The following is a 15,386-nucleotide window of genomic DNA, read 5'->3' as shown; positions in this document are numbered from 1 at the left end:
AAAATGCTTTTGAAATATTTTTAGCAAAACTATTAATCTTCTCAAAATCAAACAGAGATACTACCCCCCTCCCCACCCCCCCAAAAAAAGGAGAGGAGAGAAGTAAAAACTGTGGATCAGAAATGAGTGAGATGTGGACCACAGAGAGGTAAATGGGAAGAAGAGGATTTGAGAAAGAAGACAGAAAAAAAATGAGAAAGGTCAAAGTATAATGAGAAAAAGAGAAAATATATAATAGAAAGGAGCTGGAGGGAATGGAACAGAGGAGAGGATGATTGAATCAATCTATCTCTCCCAAGACCAGCACCCCACAGGGTCCACGGACTGCTCTCAAATGATTCAGATGTTCACTCATCCCTCCCTTCCCGAGGATGCCAAAGTAGCTTCCCTGCTACCTTGTACTTGAGTATATTTCAGACCTTCCCTCCTAGGTCAGGAGGTTGGGAAGTGGGGAATTTGTCTTATTTAACTTTGCATACCTTGGGACTTGGCATGCTGATTTACACACCTAAGACATTCAATAAATACTTTTTAATGAATGAATGTTAACATATGAATGGATGAACGAGTCAACAAATGAATGAACTAAAACAAGCCCCACTGACAATGCACTAAGATTAGCTCATTTCTACAAAAACCTCCTAAGGCAGACCTTGTTAAGAGATCTAAAGAAATCTAGCCCATAAAAAAAGTTTTGCCCTGTTTCAAATTTTAAATTTCCACTAACTAAATCCCAGTAAAATAATAAAAAATTTCATCAACTAAAATGACTTTTTACATTTTCAAATGTCCTGTGCATCCTATTAATGTAATGTGGAAAACAAACAAACTCCCAAGGTGGAGGGGTTTCTATCTTTCCGGCACCATGACTCACAATCCAAATGTTTAGAACAGTTTTAAAAAGGAAAAGGTTCTCTTTGAAGTGATTTTACTTCCTCCTTGTTTTTTACTGCTGCTAACACTTTCAAAAACATTGGCGTGTGACCAACAAAGCGCTTGAACCAGCTAATCAGCATGCATGTCAGATTCACAAACACTCAAGTTATCAGCAGTGTGGACACACAATACCAGATCATAAGTAACAATAAATTAGGACCTACTAGTAAAATAGTCTTTAAAGTGTGAAAATGCAGTGTTTATAAACAAGCTAAACTGTGCCTCCTACATTCAATTTGTTTCAGGGAGTAAAGATTTATTCTAGCTTCAGAGAAAGTAAACATGCAATTACAATTACACAAAACCAAACCAGTTAATTGGGGATTTAAAAAATAAAAATTTCCCTTGTTTTTTTTTTGTGAGCTACTGTTTATCTCGAAAATGTTCCATTGCAATAATAAGACTCACATTCCTAGGGTTTTGACAGACTGGATAAACAAAAGGGATTTAGGGGAGTGAGCTGACCATCTGTCCAGAGCTTCCTGAACTTTCAGCAAAGCGGATGAATAAAATTATCCTTAATTATGTTGTCAGGGCTACATTTGAATACCCAGATGTAACAGATTTTGAATCAGCCACTTAAAATTCTGTTCAAAGAATCTGACTGTGTAGCGTAACTTCAGGAAGTGATATTATACACAGATTTACTATTTTAAATGTTGTCAATCATCAGATGAAGATCTACCAATCTTGACATAGAGGGTGGAAGATAAAACTACTTCCCTTGGAATCTTTCTCGGCTGCTACTAGTACCCGTAACTGAGGAATGCTTATAGGCAAGAAAGACAGGAACAGAAAGGATGTCAACAGTCTCTCAGATGGATTTCTCTGTATTCCTTTTACTTGGTTCCACCAGATGTATGATACAGATACACCATGGTCACTTTCACTTAATGCCTTTGTTTAAGCTGCTTCTCTCCTTGGTATGCACAGACCTTTCGCTATTTACATAAATCTTACCCAACACTCTGAAGTCCACAGCTGGTCATACAGCATAGTGGTTCATACCATGGGCTCCGGGGTTGGCCAGTATAGGGTTTAATTCAGAGCTGCTCATATAGCATAGTGGTTCATACCACGGGCCCTGGGATTAGCCAGTACAGGTTCTAATTCCAGCTCTGCTACTTACTAGTTTTATGGCCCTAGGCAAGATATTTGATTTCTCTGGGCCTCAGTGTTCTCATTTGTAAAATGGGAACAATGCTTATGGATTTTTCATTAGGGTTGCTCTGAGAACTAAATGAGCTAATGGATGTAAAGCACAATGCCTGGCACATGGTTGGTACCCAAATTTAAATTCCATACATATTTATACATACATGTATAGGTACTATGCTAGGTACTAGGGATATAATGACTAAATGTTAGCTACTTACTATTTTTAATACAACTACTACAGCTCTAGTATTTTCTCCCTAGATTATGCCAACCAACAGGCATAGGTTCCTTCTCCGAATCTCCAGTGCACTTACTTCAAATATAATACTTTAGTACGTTAGTATGCACTGACCTAATTCCTTAATTGTTTTGTGTGTATGCATCTGGTCACTTTAGAAGAACACTTTAGAAGCTTGTGAAACAAACAGAACTAAATTATACTACGCAAATCACAGAGTCGAAGTCAGAAGATTTGGGTCCTAAACCCATCTCTGCTACCCAACTCTATTGCACACATCCCGTTGGGCAACTTGGGTAAAGTATTCAGTCTCAATTTCCTCATATGTGGATTGGTAGAATTTGGTTATAACCATTACTTAACTCCTTTTCAACCCTACAATAAATAGTTTGCTTTGATTTACTGTTAATGAGCATAAATCTAAGCCATCAGAATCCACTTGTTGAGGAAGCTGAAATACGTGCATGTAATCCAATTTGGAGGGTTTGAGTCAATGATACTTTGCCTCTTCACACGCATTTTAATAGTATCAGCCCATACAGTGGGGCAGCCATCTTCCCATGACTTCTCTATGCGAGGTAAAAATCAGTCCTTTTTAAAATACACTAAATACATTATCAAAGTTTTTCATCTTTCCTTAGAAAAGAGATGGTGAAACTTGAAGCCAATGTGTATTTCAGAAAAAGACATATGAACAGCACTTACACATACCCTTAAAATATAAGAATGTCTTCGTGTAAAACGAAAACCAAAAAACAATGACATCCTATTGGCTGTGAGAATACTTCGAATGAATAAAATTTGCTTTATTTTAAACTTCTTTGTAGAGTATTTAGATTTGCTTTTGATCTTTAAAATGACCATTTGTGTAAAATTTCCAGTGTTCTTCTTCATTCCCATCACATCTGCCAAGCTGCCAGCTTCACAGGCACCATCTCTGCCTTTCCACCTGTGACAAGGGACAAACTTGGGGCTCCTGTGTGCCAGATCCCTGTCTCTCACCTTCTTAAACACAGTCTCCAACAATGGTTCCCCAAACCAAACCAACTCCCCAGTCATCATTTCCATCAGCAAACAAACATTCTCTCCTATCCTGTTGAAGACCCTTCCTGGACCCCAGTGCTCCCTCCAGCCACTACGCCATTTCTCTGCTGCTCTTTGCAAACAGCTCCTCAGAATAGCTACCTGCCTACTATTTTATAGCTCAGGAACCTACTGAAGTCCAGAAAGCTGAAATCATTTACCCGCATAGTGATTAAGCACAAAGAAGCATTAAGAGCAGATACAGGGCCAGAGGCGGTGGCTCACGCCTATAATCCCAGCACTTTGGGAGGCCGAGGCAGGCGGATGACTGAGGTTAGGAGTTCCAGACAAGCTTGGCCAACAAGGCGAAACCCCATCTCTACTAAAAATATAAAAATTAGCTGAGCGTGGTAGCGCACGCCTGTAATTCCAGCTACTCAGGAGGCTGAGGCAAGAGAATTGCTTGAACCCAGGAGGCGGAGGGTGCAGTGAGCTGAGGCTGCGCCACTGCACTCCAGCCTGGCAACAGAGCAAGATGCCGTCTCACAAAAAAAAAAAAAAGAGCAGATGCAGGTTATAAATTTTAGTCTCTGATAACACTAAGTGATAAATATTTTCCTATTAGTAATAACAATAGAAAAACCCACAATCTCTAAATAAAGTCATTTGCAAACACTCATATTTGGAGAACAATTTATAGAGTACAAAAAATTTTCATGTGCCTTATCTCGTTGGATTTTCATAATATCTCTGCACGTTGGGCAAGTTGTTAAATCTCCATCTTATCTTAATGAGAAAACTAAGGCCTAGACTTGCTGGATAAGGGGGCACAGCAGGGAGGCTGCAGTGAGGCTGTCTGAGTATGAAGCCTACACACCAGCTGGTATCTGTGTGAACTCTGGCTAGTAGTTCAATCTCTGTGTTGGTTTCACATGTATAAAATGGGTCCACCTCCCTGGGATGTTGACATGTTTAAACAAGTTCATGCAGAAAGCTTGGAACCAGTGATTGACTCATAGTAAGTTTTAAGGATAGTATTAGCATTAAGTGCTCACTGGGGGACAGGCACTCTACTAGTCTCATAAATAAAATGCTGCAACTCAACCATGCAGGTAATTCAGCCCTGGCTAATTCTCATTTTAGCTAAAAACTCACATAACATATGACACCAAGTCATTAATATTTGAAATAGGCCAGGTGCGGTGGCTCATGCTTGTAATCCCAGCACTTCTGAAAGCTGAGGAGGGAGGATCACCAAAGGTTAGGAGTTCAAAACTAGCCTGGCCAACATGGTGAAACCCCGTCTCTACTAAAAATACAAAAATTAGCCAGGCGTGGTGGAAGGCACTTGTAATCCCAGCAACTCGGGAGGCTGAGGCAGGAGAATCACTTGAGCCCGGGAGGCAGAGGTTGCAGCGAGCAAAGAATGTACCACTGCACTCCAGCCTAGGTGACAGAGAAAGACTCTGTCTCAAACAAACAAACAAACAAACACATATATTTGAAATAAAACAACTCAGTAAAAATACTGAAGTACATTTTGCATCCTATGGGTTGTTTTAAGAAAAACTATTGGCCAGGCGTGGTGGCTAACAACTGTAATCCCAGCACTTTGGGAGGCCGAGGTGGGCGAATCATGAGGTCAAGAGATTGAGACCATCCTGGCCAATATGGTGAAACCCCATCTCTACTAAAAATACAAAAATTAGCTGGGCATGGTGGCGTACGCCTACAATCCCAGCTACTCAGGAGGCTGAGGCAGGAGAATTGCCTGAACCTGGGAGGCAGAGGTTGCAGTGAGCTGAGATCGTACCACTGCCCTCCAGCCTAGTGACAGAGTGAGACTTCGTCTCAAAAAAAAAAAAAAAAAAAAAAACTGTTGAATTCATGCCAGTGGTTCTCTGATTTAATAAAACTTACTTACCTTTTTGGATCTTCCCAGCTTCAATGTAAGGGGTGAGAAACAATGGCTGTCCTGAGTCTCCCTTAGGTGGCATGGAAACACTTCTGTATAGGGAGCGAAACAGCCCATCACAGGGGCCAGGTGTCAACAGGACCAGCGAAACAATCACCTTCCACATGGCACCAACCATCTCTCAGGGTCTAGGATAAAAACAGCATTCCAAAAATGAATCAGAAGAGTAAATATTTACCTGGCCCTTTTACATGCAAGAAATTCATTTATTCACTTAAAAAAATTATTGTGTGTAAAGGCCCTCTGCAAGGACCTTGGATAGCACCATAAATAAGCACACCCAATCCCTGCTCACCCTTAAATTCACAGGCTAATGGGAGATTCTTCAAGGGATTTACAATGTCAGTAATTTTTAAATTACTGATTTTTTTTTTTTTTTTTAAATAGAGTCTTGCTCTATTGCTGAAGCTAGAGTGGAGTAGCACAATCATAGCTCACTGCTGCCTTGACCTCCTGGGCTCAAGCAATTCTCCCACCTCAGCCTCCCAAAGTGCTGGGATTATAGGAGTGAACCACTGACATTTTCTAAAATGCGGTTTGGAAAGTAAACTCAATGGAGGATTAGATAAAGCTTCAGAACAACAAGAACTCTGTAACTGACCATAAAGGGGTGGTAGAAATCACTATGCCACCACAGAAGGGCAGAGGATTGAGAGCACATTTCAGGTCGAAAGATCATAGAAAGGCCTTACCCAAGTTGGATGTGGACAAAAGGTGAATGGTTCTCAGACAGGTGGAAGAAATGGGAAAGGTATCACGGGTGGGTGGAAACAGCTTAAGCAAAGGTGAGACCTCAGGCATCCATGCACACCTTGCAGGGAAATCTCAAAGAAGCAATGGATTTCTGCTTATGTTCTCTATCTCTTATAAGCCCCCAGTTTGTATCAAAGAACAATAACAACAAAAACAAAAACAGGAAGGAAGAAAGAAAGGAGGAGGGGGGTCCTACAACTACCCTTAGGTCCCTCCCCTTATTGCTAGCTGATAAGTAAATTAAAGACATTAGGCCCCAAACCATTAGCACAAAGCTTTCCAAAGATCTTCAAATCTGATGTTTGCTTAGAATATTCATCTGAGATGATAATAGTAATGGCATAAAATTGTATAATGATTTACTTGTACATCAATATGTAAATTATACATATAGTGGGCTTTCCCATGTATTTGTAGCTGATTTGAATCTCCTAATTTCACCAGCGTTAGAAAAAAATGAATGGTATTTGTTAAAGCATGGAGACAAAGACTTTATTAGGATAATGATAGGCACAGGGACCTTGCAGTCAACAGAGTCTTGCAGCAAGGGAGAGAGATTGGGCTCAACTCCAAATGCAGCATGGGCCAGTGGGAATTTATAGCTAAGGAGCAGTGTGGGGGTCAGTGGATGGAAAATTACTCGAAGGAAGCCTTGGGGTAAGGTGGATCTGGCTAAACCTAATAGGATTCTCGCTGAAGACAGGCCAGTGTGATCAGACATCACCTGGGGGATGGTGCAGGATGAGAAACCTGGTCAAACGTTGAGGTGATCGGATGTTGATGCTGGTGGTTCTTGGTAAAACGACTTACCAGTGTCCTTCGCTAAAACTGGATTTTACAAGGAAGTGCACAAATAGGCCAAGCAGAAGATTCAGAAGCCTGACTAAAATTTGGCCAAGGAAAAAATCCTTGTCACCAGGGGAGTGAGGATTATTATCACCAAATTCAGATAAGGAAAACTTGAATCAAAAGAGTGTCTCATGCAAGGACATGAAAGTAGAGAAACCAGGACTTGACCCCACTCAAGGCCAGGACTAGGGAGAAATGAGGGAGGTACAGATGCAGGGTCAGAGCTCATCTTGATCTAAAATGTTGACCATTTTTGTTATCATTAATTTTTCTCTGTATTATACAGTTTTTTAACTATTATCTTAAAATATTACTGATCTTGAGGTTTTTTTGACACTTTATTAAGTTTTACACCTGAGGCAGTGCCTCTCTTGTCTCACTCTAATCCTGACCTTGCAAAGTAGGGAATTACGACAAGCACACCAGGGCCGTTACATGACTCTGCACTCCTGCTATTTAAGCATGATCTATGTTCTTAGCTGTAAATTCTAAATCAAATACATGAAATGAATGAGTACTCCACACACATTTCTGGATGCAAAAAGAGATACATAATTATGCAAATACAAAGCTTGCTTTGGTTCAGTGCTTTAAAATGCCAAGCCATTAGAACATCTTAAAATACAAAATTGTGTAAAATCTTTTAACCACATGCTTATTACAACCCAATTTGGCATAACATGAAAATATTGATTACAGCAAATTTTAAAAGCTTTTCAGGCACATTTCCCCAGTAAGATAAAGGTTTATAATTATAACATGATTGAATATATAACCCTTGTCATGTCTCTCAGGGTTAACTTACTAGAATTCTCCACACTTAATGTAAATAAGGTCAACCAAATCCAGTATGGAGCTAAAAAAATGCTTTTGCCTATTACTGACTATAATAAAGAACAAAATGAATTTAGGAACTGAAATTAGGTTCCCAAGAAGCCCCAGGGTAATGACCTCTACAGCAATGTTAAAACATTTTTTAAAATTATGTGAACTTGTTTACACTGATGCTTTTATAGCATAGCTACTTTCAAGGGATGCTTGAAATCAACAATCTTACTCTCTAACTGGTTCAGGAAAAAAATATATATATATATGCAATATTAAAAAAATAATGGAAGAAGCTCTTCCAGTAGGAGGTTTTTGTTTTTTGTTTTTTGTTTTTTTTTCCTGGGGACAGAAACAAGAAACCAATCATGCCATCTAATTTCTCAATCTTCCTGCTGCCAATCCCCAGCCCCCTTTAATGGAAGCCATTAATATTTAAATAACCAGGGTAGTTACAACACTTCCCTGGTAAGCAGATGTTGACTCAAAGAGGTTAAAGAATGAAAAGAGGTAAAACTGGTCCTGTTTTAACTGATATAAATCTAAAACATAAAAGTAAGAACTGGGTCAATTTAGTAGATCTCATTAACATTTAATCAAATAACTATCTGAGTCATGGTTTCCCATGTAGGTGAATCAAAGCACCAACGTATTTCATTTCACAGTTCTCATTCAACAGTCAGAATTCCTGAACTGTGCTTAGCTGTTATCTCTCCTTATGAGAATGAAAGCTATTATCATAAATGGAGAAGTGGGTTTTTAAAATACTCTCTCATGTGTTTTTGCTTATCCTAAATTAGCATGAATCTTTTTATTTATTGAACAACATTTATTGAGCAATTTCTAAACCAAGAAACCTGATACTAGATAGAGGATATCTCCCACAGAATGTTGAAAAAGAAAACTGTTAACCCTACACTTTATCATACCTACTTGAAATAATATGAAAACAGTGGTGCTATTTCCAGTTCAAACATATCATATTGAAGGATCCCAACAAAATGTTCTTCTTAATAAATGTTTAGAAACAGAACAAAATCTAGGTAAACACAATACAATATTGACAGAATCAAAGAATCTAAAGGTCAAAAGTATATCATTTGCTAAAACTGTCTTACTAAACCTTAAATATTACAGTTGAAAACCATGTGTCCAATGTATAATTTTTGATAGGAACAAAGCTATTTATCCACAGTGTTCTTTAGAATAATAAAAACTGTCAATAAATAAAATTTCCAACAATAAGACATCAGATAAGTAAGTTGCTATACACCAAAAAGATAAAATTATTATACATACAGCAATTAAAATGATTCTACTAAGAATGTTTTGAAAATATAACAAAATATTATTAGGTAAAGAAAAGCAGAATATTAGATTGGATATATGGTTTTTTTCCTTATTTAATACTTCTTAATAATTTCTAAATTTTCTACAAAAATTTTGTACTCAGAAAAAATAATTTTGTTGCTTCTTTAAAAAAACAAAGTGAAGCAACTGCTAGACATGACAGAAAAAGTGCTTATTCCTTATTCCTTATTACTACCTGGGTATGACCTCTTCTGTTTCCTAGGAATAAGGTTCTATTTGCACTTCTAGAATAGCTTTTTCTTTCTCTAACATTCTGTTAAGATGTGTCCTGATCTCCTAAAGCCACAGAATCCCAGAGACTCACAGTAAATTTTTTCTTTGGTAATCAGAAGGCTCTGCATAAATGTGAGATGCTATAATAATATTTATTATCATATCTGTAATTCATTCTGCCTGGCGTACAGTTCATAATGAGAGTGCATATAGTTGGTACTAAGCAAATATTACTGAATTGATGAAACTAAATAAGGAACCACATTTTAGACTTACAAGATATTAAATGTTCATGTGGTCCAATTCCTGCATCTTCAGATTAGAAAACGTTTACCAGGGAGTAATTGACTTGATCAAGATGACAAGGCCAAGACTCAAAGCCAGAATTTACTTATGGCTCTAAATCTCATCTGCTTTCTACTCTCCCATCTTTTTTTTTTTTTTTCCTTTTTGAGACAGAGTCTCGCTCTGTCACCCAGACTGGAGTGCAGTGGTGCAAACTCAGCTCACTACAACCTCCGCCTCCTGGGTTCAAGGGATTCTCTTGCTTCAGCCCCCCAAGTAGCTGGGATTACAGGTACCCACCACCACACCCAGCTAATTTTTGTATTTTTAGTAGAGACGGGGTTTCACTATGTTGACCAAGCTGACCTCAGGTTCCTGACCTCAGGTGATCCAACCGCCTCGGCCTCCCAAAGTGCTGGGATTACAGGCATAAGCCATTGCCCCCGGCCCACTCTCCCCCCTTTGTTCCAGATATATTCAAATATTCTGACTCTTGCTGTCTCAATAGATAATAATAGCCTGTAATAGTCCTAAATCCCTCTTATGGATTGTTAAAGGATGTAGTAAAGAAATAAACAAATGAATAAAAAGAAACATTGATAAGTAAATCTGTCTAGAGAAGTCTGGTTTTTATTTTTTTTATTTTTTTTTATTATTTTTATTTTTTTTATTTTTATTTTTTTTTGAGGCGGAGTCTTGCTCTGTCGCTGGGACTGGAGTGCAGTGGCCAGATCTCAGCTCACTGCAAGCTCCGCCTCCCGGGTTCACGCCATTCTCCTGCCTCAGCCTCCCGAGTAGCTGGGACTACAGGCGCCCGCCACCTCGCCCGGCTAGTTTTTTGTATTTTTTTGTAGAGACGGGGTTTCACCGTGTTAGCCAGGATGGTCTCGATCTCCTGACCTCGTGATCCGCCCGTCTCGGCCTCCCAAAGTGCTGGGATTACAGGCGTGAGCCACCGCGCCCGGCCGAGAAGTCTGGTTTTTAGAAACAACTCTGTAATAATCCAGGTCCTGCCATGACTCATCTGAGGACCTTGTGTAAGACAGTAACTTCTCTGGGTCCCACCTGATGTGCTAGAGCCAGCGCAAGAGACCTGATGGTTAAATTTTCAGGAATACTGAGAGTCAGTTGTTCAACAGAGCCACCGTTAACAATTAAACTGTCATTGAAGAAGTTACATTTTAAAACATACGTTCAAAGTACTCAAAACTTATCATTTCCTAATGATTTTACTACATTTTACTATTACCTGTGATCTAGAGTTATGATTTTAGTATCTGTGTGGTAGACAGATTATACATATGATGGTTTGCTTCTGGGCATCTTTTTCCAACTATGTGTTCAGTAATCCTGTTGGTAGCTTGAAATAAACTATGGTAGGAGTATTTATACCACAGTAACCAGCAAACACCAGAAATCAGGGCTTCTTTTTCTCAGAGAGCCGACTGTTAAACATTTACCTGCACACACTAGGCTCATCTTCATTATTGGTGAAATGAGCGAGATGCTATTTTCCATTAGCTCACACTCCAATTCCAATCTACCTGACCAGCAGAAGAGACAAAAAGGGAAAATCCTGGCCAGTTCTCCCCTACCTGATCAACCAGTAACATAATCAGACTTGTAAGACCTCAAGAAAAGAAACCTGAAAATGCCACTGGAGGTGTGTGTTTTGCCAAAGAAAAACGAATCAAAAACAAAACCCGCAGGATGAGGACAAAGAAACAAAGAGCAGGTATTTAAACCAGTCTTAGGTTCTCCCCTTCACTCGTTTCCACTTCCCCACTTTACACTATCGATTACTCCAATCAAAGGATACATATCTTTCATATAATAACCATAGTAGCTACAATTGAAATAGTTATTGCCCGGCACATTGGCTAATGCCTGTAATCCTGGCACTTTGGGAGGCCAAGGTGGGAGGATCCCTTGAGCCCAGGAATTTATTTATTTATTTATTTATTTATTTATTTATTTATTTATTTATTTATTTAAGGGACACAGTCTCACTATGTTGACATCCTGGACAACACTCTTGAAGTACTCTTTTCCCAGGGAGGACACAGTCATGGCATGTAAGGTAAAGGGCAACCTTTTGCTGAAGTGGCACTGAGACACGCCTATCTCCTTCTCACAGGTTCCTCTCTGGCATCAGATGGTGGCGTCTAACCTCTCTAACAAATTAGTCACCCCATCTCTGCCACCATATCCTTGGATGTGCAGGAAAAGGAAACTAGAGGTGTGTGGCAGGGAGAGAATGAGAAAAATCAGGAAGAGGAGAAAAATAATATAATCTGACACCACAGTCTGGAGCTTTACCTTGAAATCCCACTCCAACCAGAAGGGAAATTTAACTGGGCACGTGGTGGAAAGTAAAATGTAAACATTATCCCAAAATGTTTTTCAACAGCTTTGAAATAGAAGGGCCATGCCTGTGACTAAAGGCACCATCATGATAATGATACCAGTTAATAGCTACCAATTACTGAGCACTTACTATGTACAAGAAACTGTGCTGATTGCTTTATATTTTTTATTTCTAACCAGGTAGGCAAGGGTTAGAAACAACCTGACCTTGTCATCTCATTTTATAGACGAGATACTGATCCTCAGAGAATTTAAGTGATTTGCTCAGATTCACAGTGAGTAAGTGGTAAAGCAAGCAACTGAGGTGGCAGGCCTGGCTCAGAACATGATACCCCAAAATAATGGCACCTTGGCATAGTGAGTATTTTAAACAGCAGGAAATTGAAAAAACAGCAGAAGCAGGAAGGCTGCTCTCTGACCTTTTCCCATCTTTTTCTCCTGAGAGCTGGCCATGAAAGAATTCTCTGACCTACTTCCCCTGAAAGTAGGTCATAAGACCCTCATTCCAGAGGGGTCCTGCCCTATACCCAGAGGGAAGGAATGTCACACCGAGGCTGAAAAGAATCTGAACAAATAGGCCTTGCTGAGTTCCCCGGTTTATTACTATTAGATCACATTCTTTTGTCCTCCAATTACACTTCTGCACAACTGTCCCTAAACACATATGGTTTTCCCTGGGTCCTTGGGGCTTTGTTTTCTAAAGGTTTCTGTGTCACTGAAAATTTATATTAAATACAACTTTTATACTTTTTTCATTTAATCTATTTTTTTTTCTTTTTATTTGTTATAGGGGTCTCAGCCATGAACCTTGTGATGGATGAGGAAAAGATATTCTTTTTCTCCCCTTACACTTTCTGGCAGCCAACATGGGGTGGCTGAGACACCCCACTAGTTCCGGAACCTGAGATCAGATCCTGGGACAACTAATAAAAAAACAACAAAAGTTTAAGAGTTGTTTTTTTGTTTTTTGTTTTTTAACCAAGATCAGCTCTCTCGGATCTCTTCTTCTAGGTGAGAATTTCCTTCCCAAATTCAGATTAGCAGAAGAAAAATCATTTGTTTGCACTGTGACTGTTATGTAAATCTGATTTGGGGGTACCCATTAGCTATTGATCCTTTCCCTCCCAGGGACAGCTATCTCGTTCCTGTTTCTCTCCTTTTGTTTCCTGAGAGCTTCGCTTCATGACTGGTGACAAAACTCTCTCTGGGCCCAGCATGATGGCTGATGCCTGTAATTCCAGCACTTTGGGAGGCCAAGGCAGGCAGATCACTCGAGGTCAAGCATTTAAGACCAGCCTGGCCAACATGGAGAAACCCCGTCTCTACTAAAAATACAAAAATTAGCCGGGCATGGTGGCACGCACCTGTAATCCCAGCTACTCATGAGGTGGAGGCAGGAGAATCGCTTGAACCCAGGAGGTGGCGGGTGCATGAGCTGAGATTGCACCACTGCACTCCAGCCTGGGCAACAGAGTAAGACTTTCTCAAAAAAAATAAAAAATAAATAAATAAATAATTTAAAATTTAAAAAAAAAGAAAAAAAAATTCTCTGCTCTCTGCCAGATGGGGTGCAAGTGTTTCAGCTAACAATGAAAGGGAAACACATCTCTGAGTAGATGATCTGAGAATGAGAGGAAGCTGGCCTTGAGGAAACAGTGCAAAGGCCCTGCAGTGCAAACAAGGTGCTTATTGTGGGTTGGTGGGCACAGTCAATAGGGGAGGGAGTGGTACACAATAAGGTTGGAGAGATAAAGCAGTGCTCGGAGAGTCTTATCTTCCTTCACCTGTGTTAGCATTTTATTCTAACAATAATGGGAGACCACTGGAGAGTTTATAGCAAGGGAGAAATATCATCTGATTTACACTGTGACATGATTGCTGTGGTTGCTATCTAACAAGTAGACTTAAGGAGAATCAGGATGGAACCAGGATACCTAATAAGAGGCCGCTGTCATAACCCAGGAGCTATTACAAAGTCTGGGGTCAAAGAGTAGCAGGGAAGGTAATGAGAAATGGTCAGCTACATTTTGAAGGCAGATCTACGAGTATTTACTCATAGACCAGATATAATGGCTGAGGGAAAGACAAGAAGTACAAGAATGGCACCTGTTTTCTGCCCAGAGTAACTGCATGGATTACTATGCGCTGAGCTGAAGGTATTTTGAAGTCCTAACTCCTAGTACCTCAGAATATGACCTTATTTGAAAATAGGGTCTTTGCAGATGTAGTAAGGTTGATGCAAAAGCAATTGTGGTTTTTGCCATTACTTTTTTTTTGGATAAAAGTCTCACTTGGTCGCCAGGGTGGAGTGCAGTGGCGCAATCTGGGCTCACTGCAACCTCTGCCTCCTGCGTTCAAGCAATTTCCCTGGCGCAATCTCGGCTCACTGCAACCTCTGCCTCCTGGGTTCAAATGATTCCCCTGCCTCAGCCTCCCAAGTAGCTGGGACTACAGGTGTGTGCTACCACTCCGGCTAATTTTTTGTATTTCAGTAGAGAGGGGGTTTCACCATGTTAGCCAGGATGGTCTCGGTCTCCTGACCTCGTGATCTGCCCACCTCGGCTTCCCAAAGTGCTGGGATTACAGGCGTGAGCCACACTACTTTTAATTAAAAGTAATTTTACACCAACCTAATACTTAGCTACAATGAGATTATACTGGAGTTGGGTGAGGGCAGGGCTTTCATCCAATAAAACTCGCGTCCTTATAATAAGAGGAGGGAACTATAGAGGAGAATGCCATGTGACAACAGACGCAGACACTAAGTGATACATCTACAAGCCAAGGAGTGCCAGGATTGCTGGCAAACACCAGTAGCTAGAAGAGGCAGGGAAGACTGTAGGCTACAGGTTTCAGGGGGAGCATGGTCCTGCTGACACATTAATTTTGGACTCTAGCATTCAGAACTGTGAGACAATAAATTCCTGTTGCTTTATGTTACCCAGATGGTGGTGTTTTGTTACAGTAGCCCTAGGAAACTAATACATGAATAGTGGGGCCATGATTGGAGATCAGGAAGACTATGGAAGGAGTTGGGATGGAGGGTGTGAAGGCACAAAACCCCAAGAGTTCTACTCTAAGTTGCCTGGTAGGCGTCCAGTGAAAATTCTGACTGGCCAACACTAAGCTGGAAAAGGGAAGCAAAATTGATTTCTTACATCAAATATGTCTGGCATTACGCAAGCCAGGATTTCCCATGGGGTCCTTTATGCAATACCAATTCTGCAACATATTAACAGATTTTATAAGGAAAAACATTTGGGAAAGTCTGGGTTAAATACAATTAATGAGGCTGAGGCAGAAGAATCGCTTGAACCCAGGAGGCTCCCTTGTTACAGAACACCTCATAGCCGTTCACTAACAGACAGCACACCTTTTCTTTTTTTTTTTTTT

The 15,386-nt window shown here is 40.0% G+C and overlaps 1 protein-coding gene and 1 long non-coding RNA gene across 4 annotated transcripts in view; one reads left to right on the top strand and one right to left on the bottom strand.

The window, feature by feature from the left end:
• The window catches only part of CPVL (carboxypeptidase vitellogenic like), a 160,641-nt gene that overhangs the window by 128,664 nt on the left and 16,591 nt on the right, over positions 1-15,386 (bottom strand). For 2 of the 3 annotated variants that reach the window (XM_017881353.1, XM_017881352.1), the window contains exon 2: positions 5,280-5,458. In XM_017881353.1, the coding sequence (XP_017736842.1) occupies positions 5,280-5,448 (169 nt within the window). In that variant the 5' untranslated portion in view covers positions 5,449-5,458. Of the gene's footprint in view, positions 1-5,279; positions 5,459-8,690; positions 8,755-15,386 lie in introns of those variants that run through there. The other variant, XM_017881354.1, reaches the window with a different exon arrangement.
• LOC108535359 (uncharacterized) lies at positions 9,391-12,922 on the top strand. The gene is made up of 4 exons (XR_001887212.1): positions 9,391-9,473; positions 11,182-11,361; positions 11,623-11,706; positions 12,784-12,922. It is a non-coding gene; the product is annotated as an uncharacterized LOC108535359 (long non-coding RNA).

The sequence above is a fragment of the Rhinopithecus bieti genome, unplaced genomic scaffold (assembly GCF_001698545.2).
Source record: "Rhinopithecus bieti isolate Rb0 unplaced genomic scaffold, ASM169854v2 scaffold_13174, whole genome shotgun sequence".
Taxonomy (NCBI): Eukaryota; Metazoa; Chordata; class Mammalia; order Primates; family Cercopithecidae; genus Rhinopithecus; species Rhinopithecus bieti.
The sequence above is the reverse complement of the archived record's forward strand: the minus strand, read 5'-3'. Positions and strand labels throughout refer to the sequence as shown.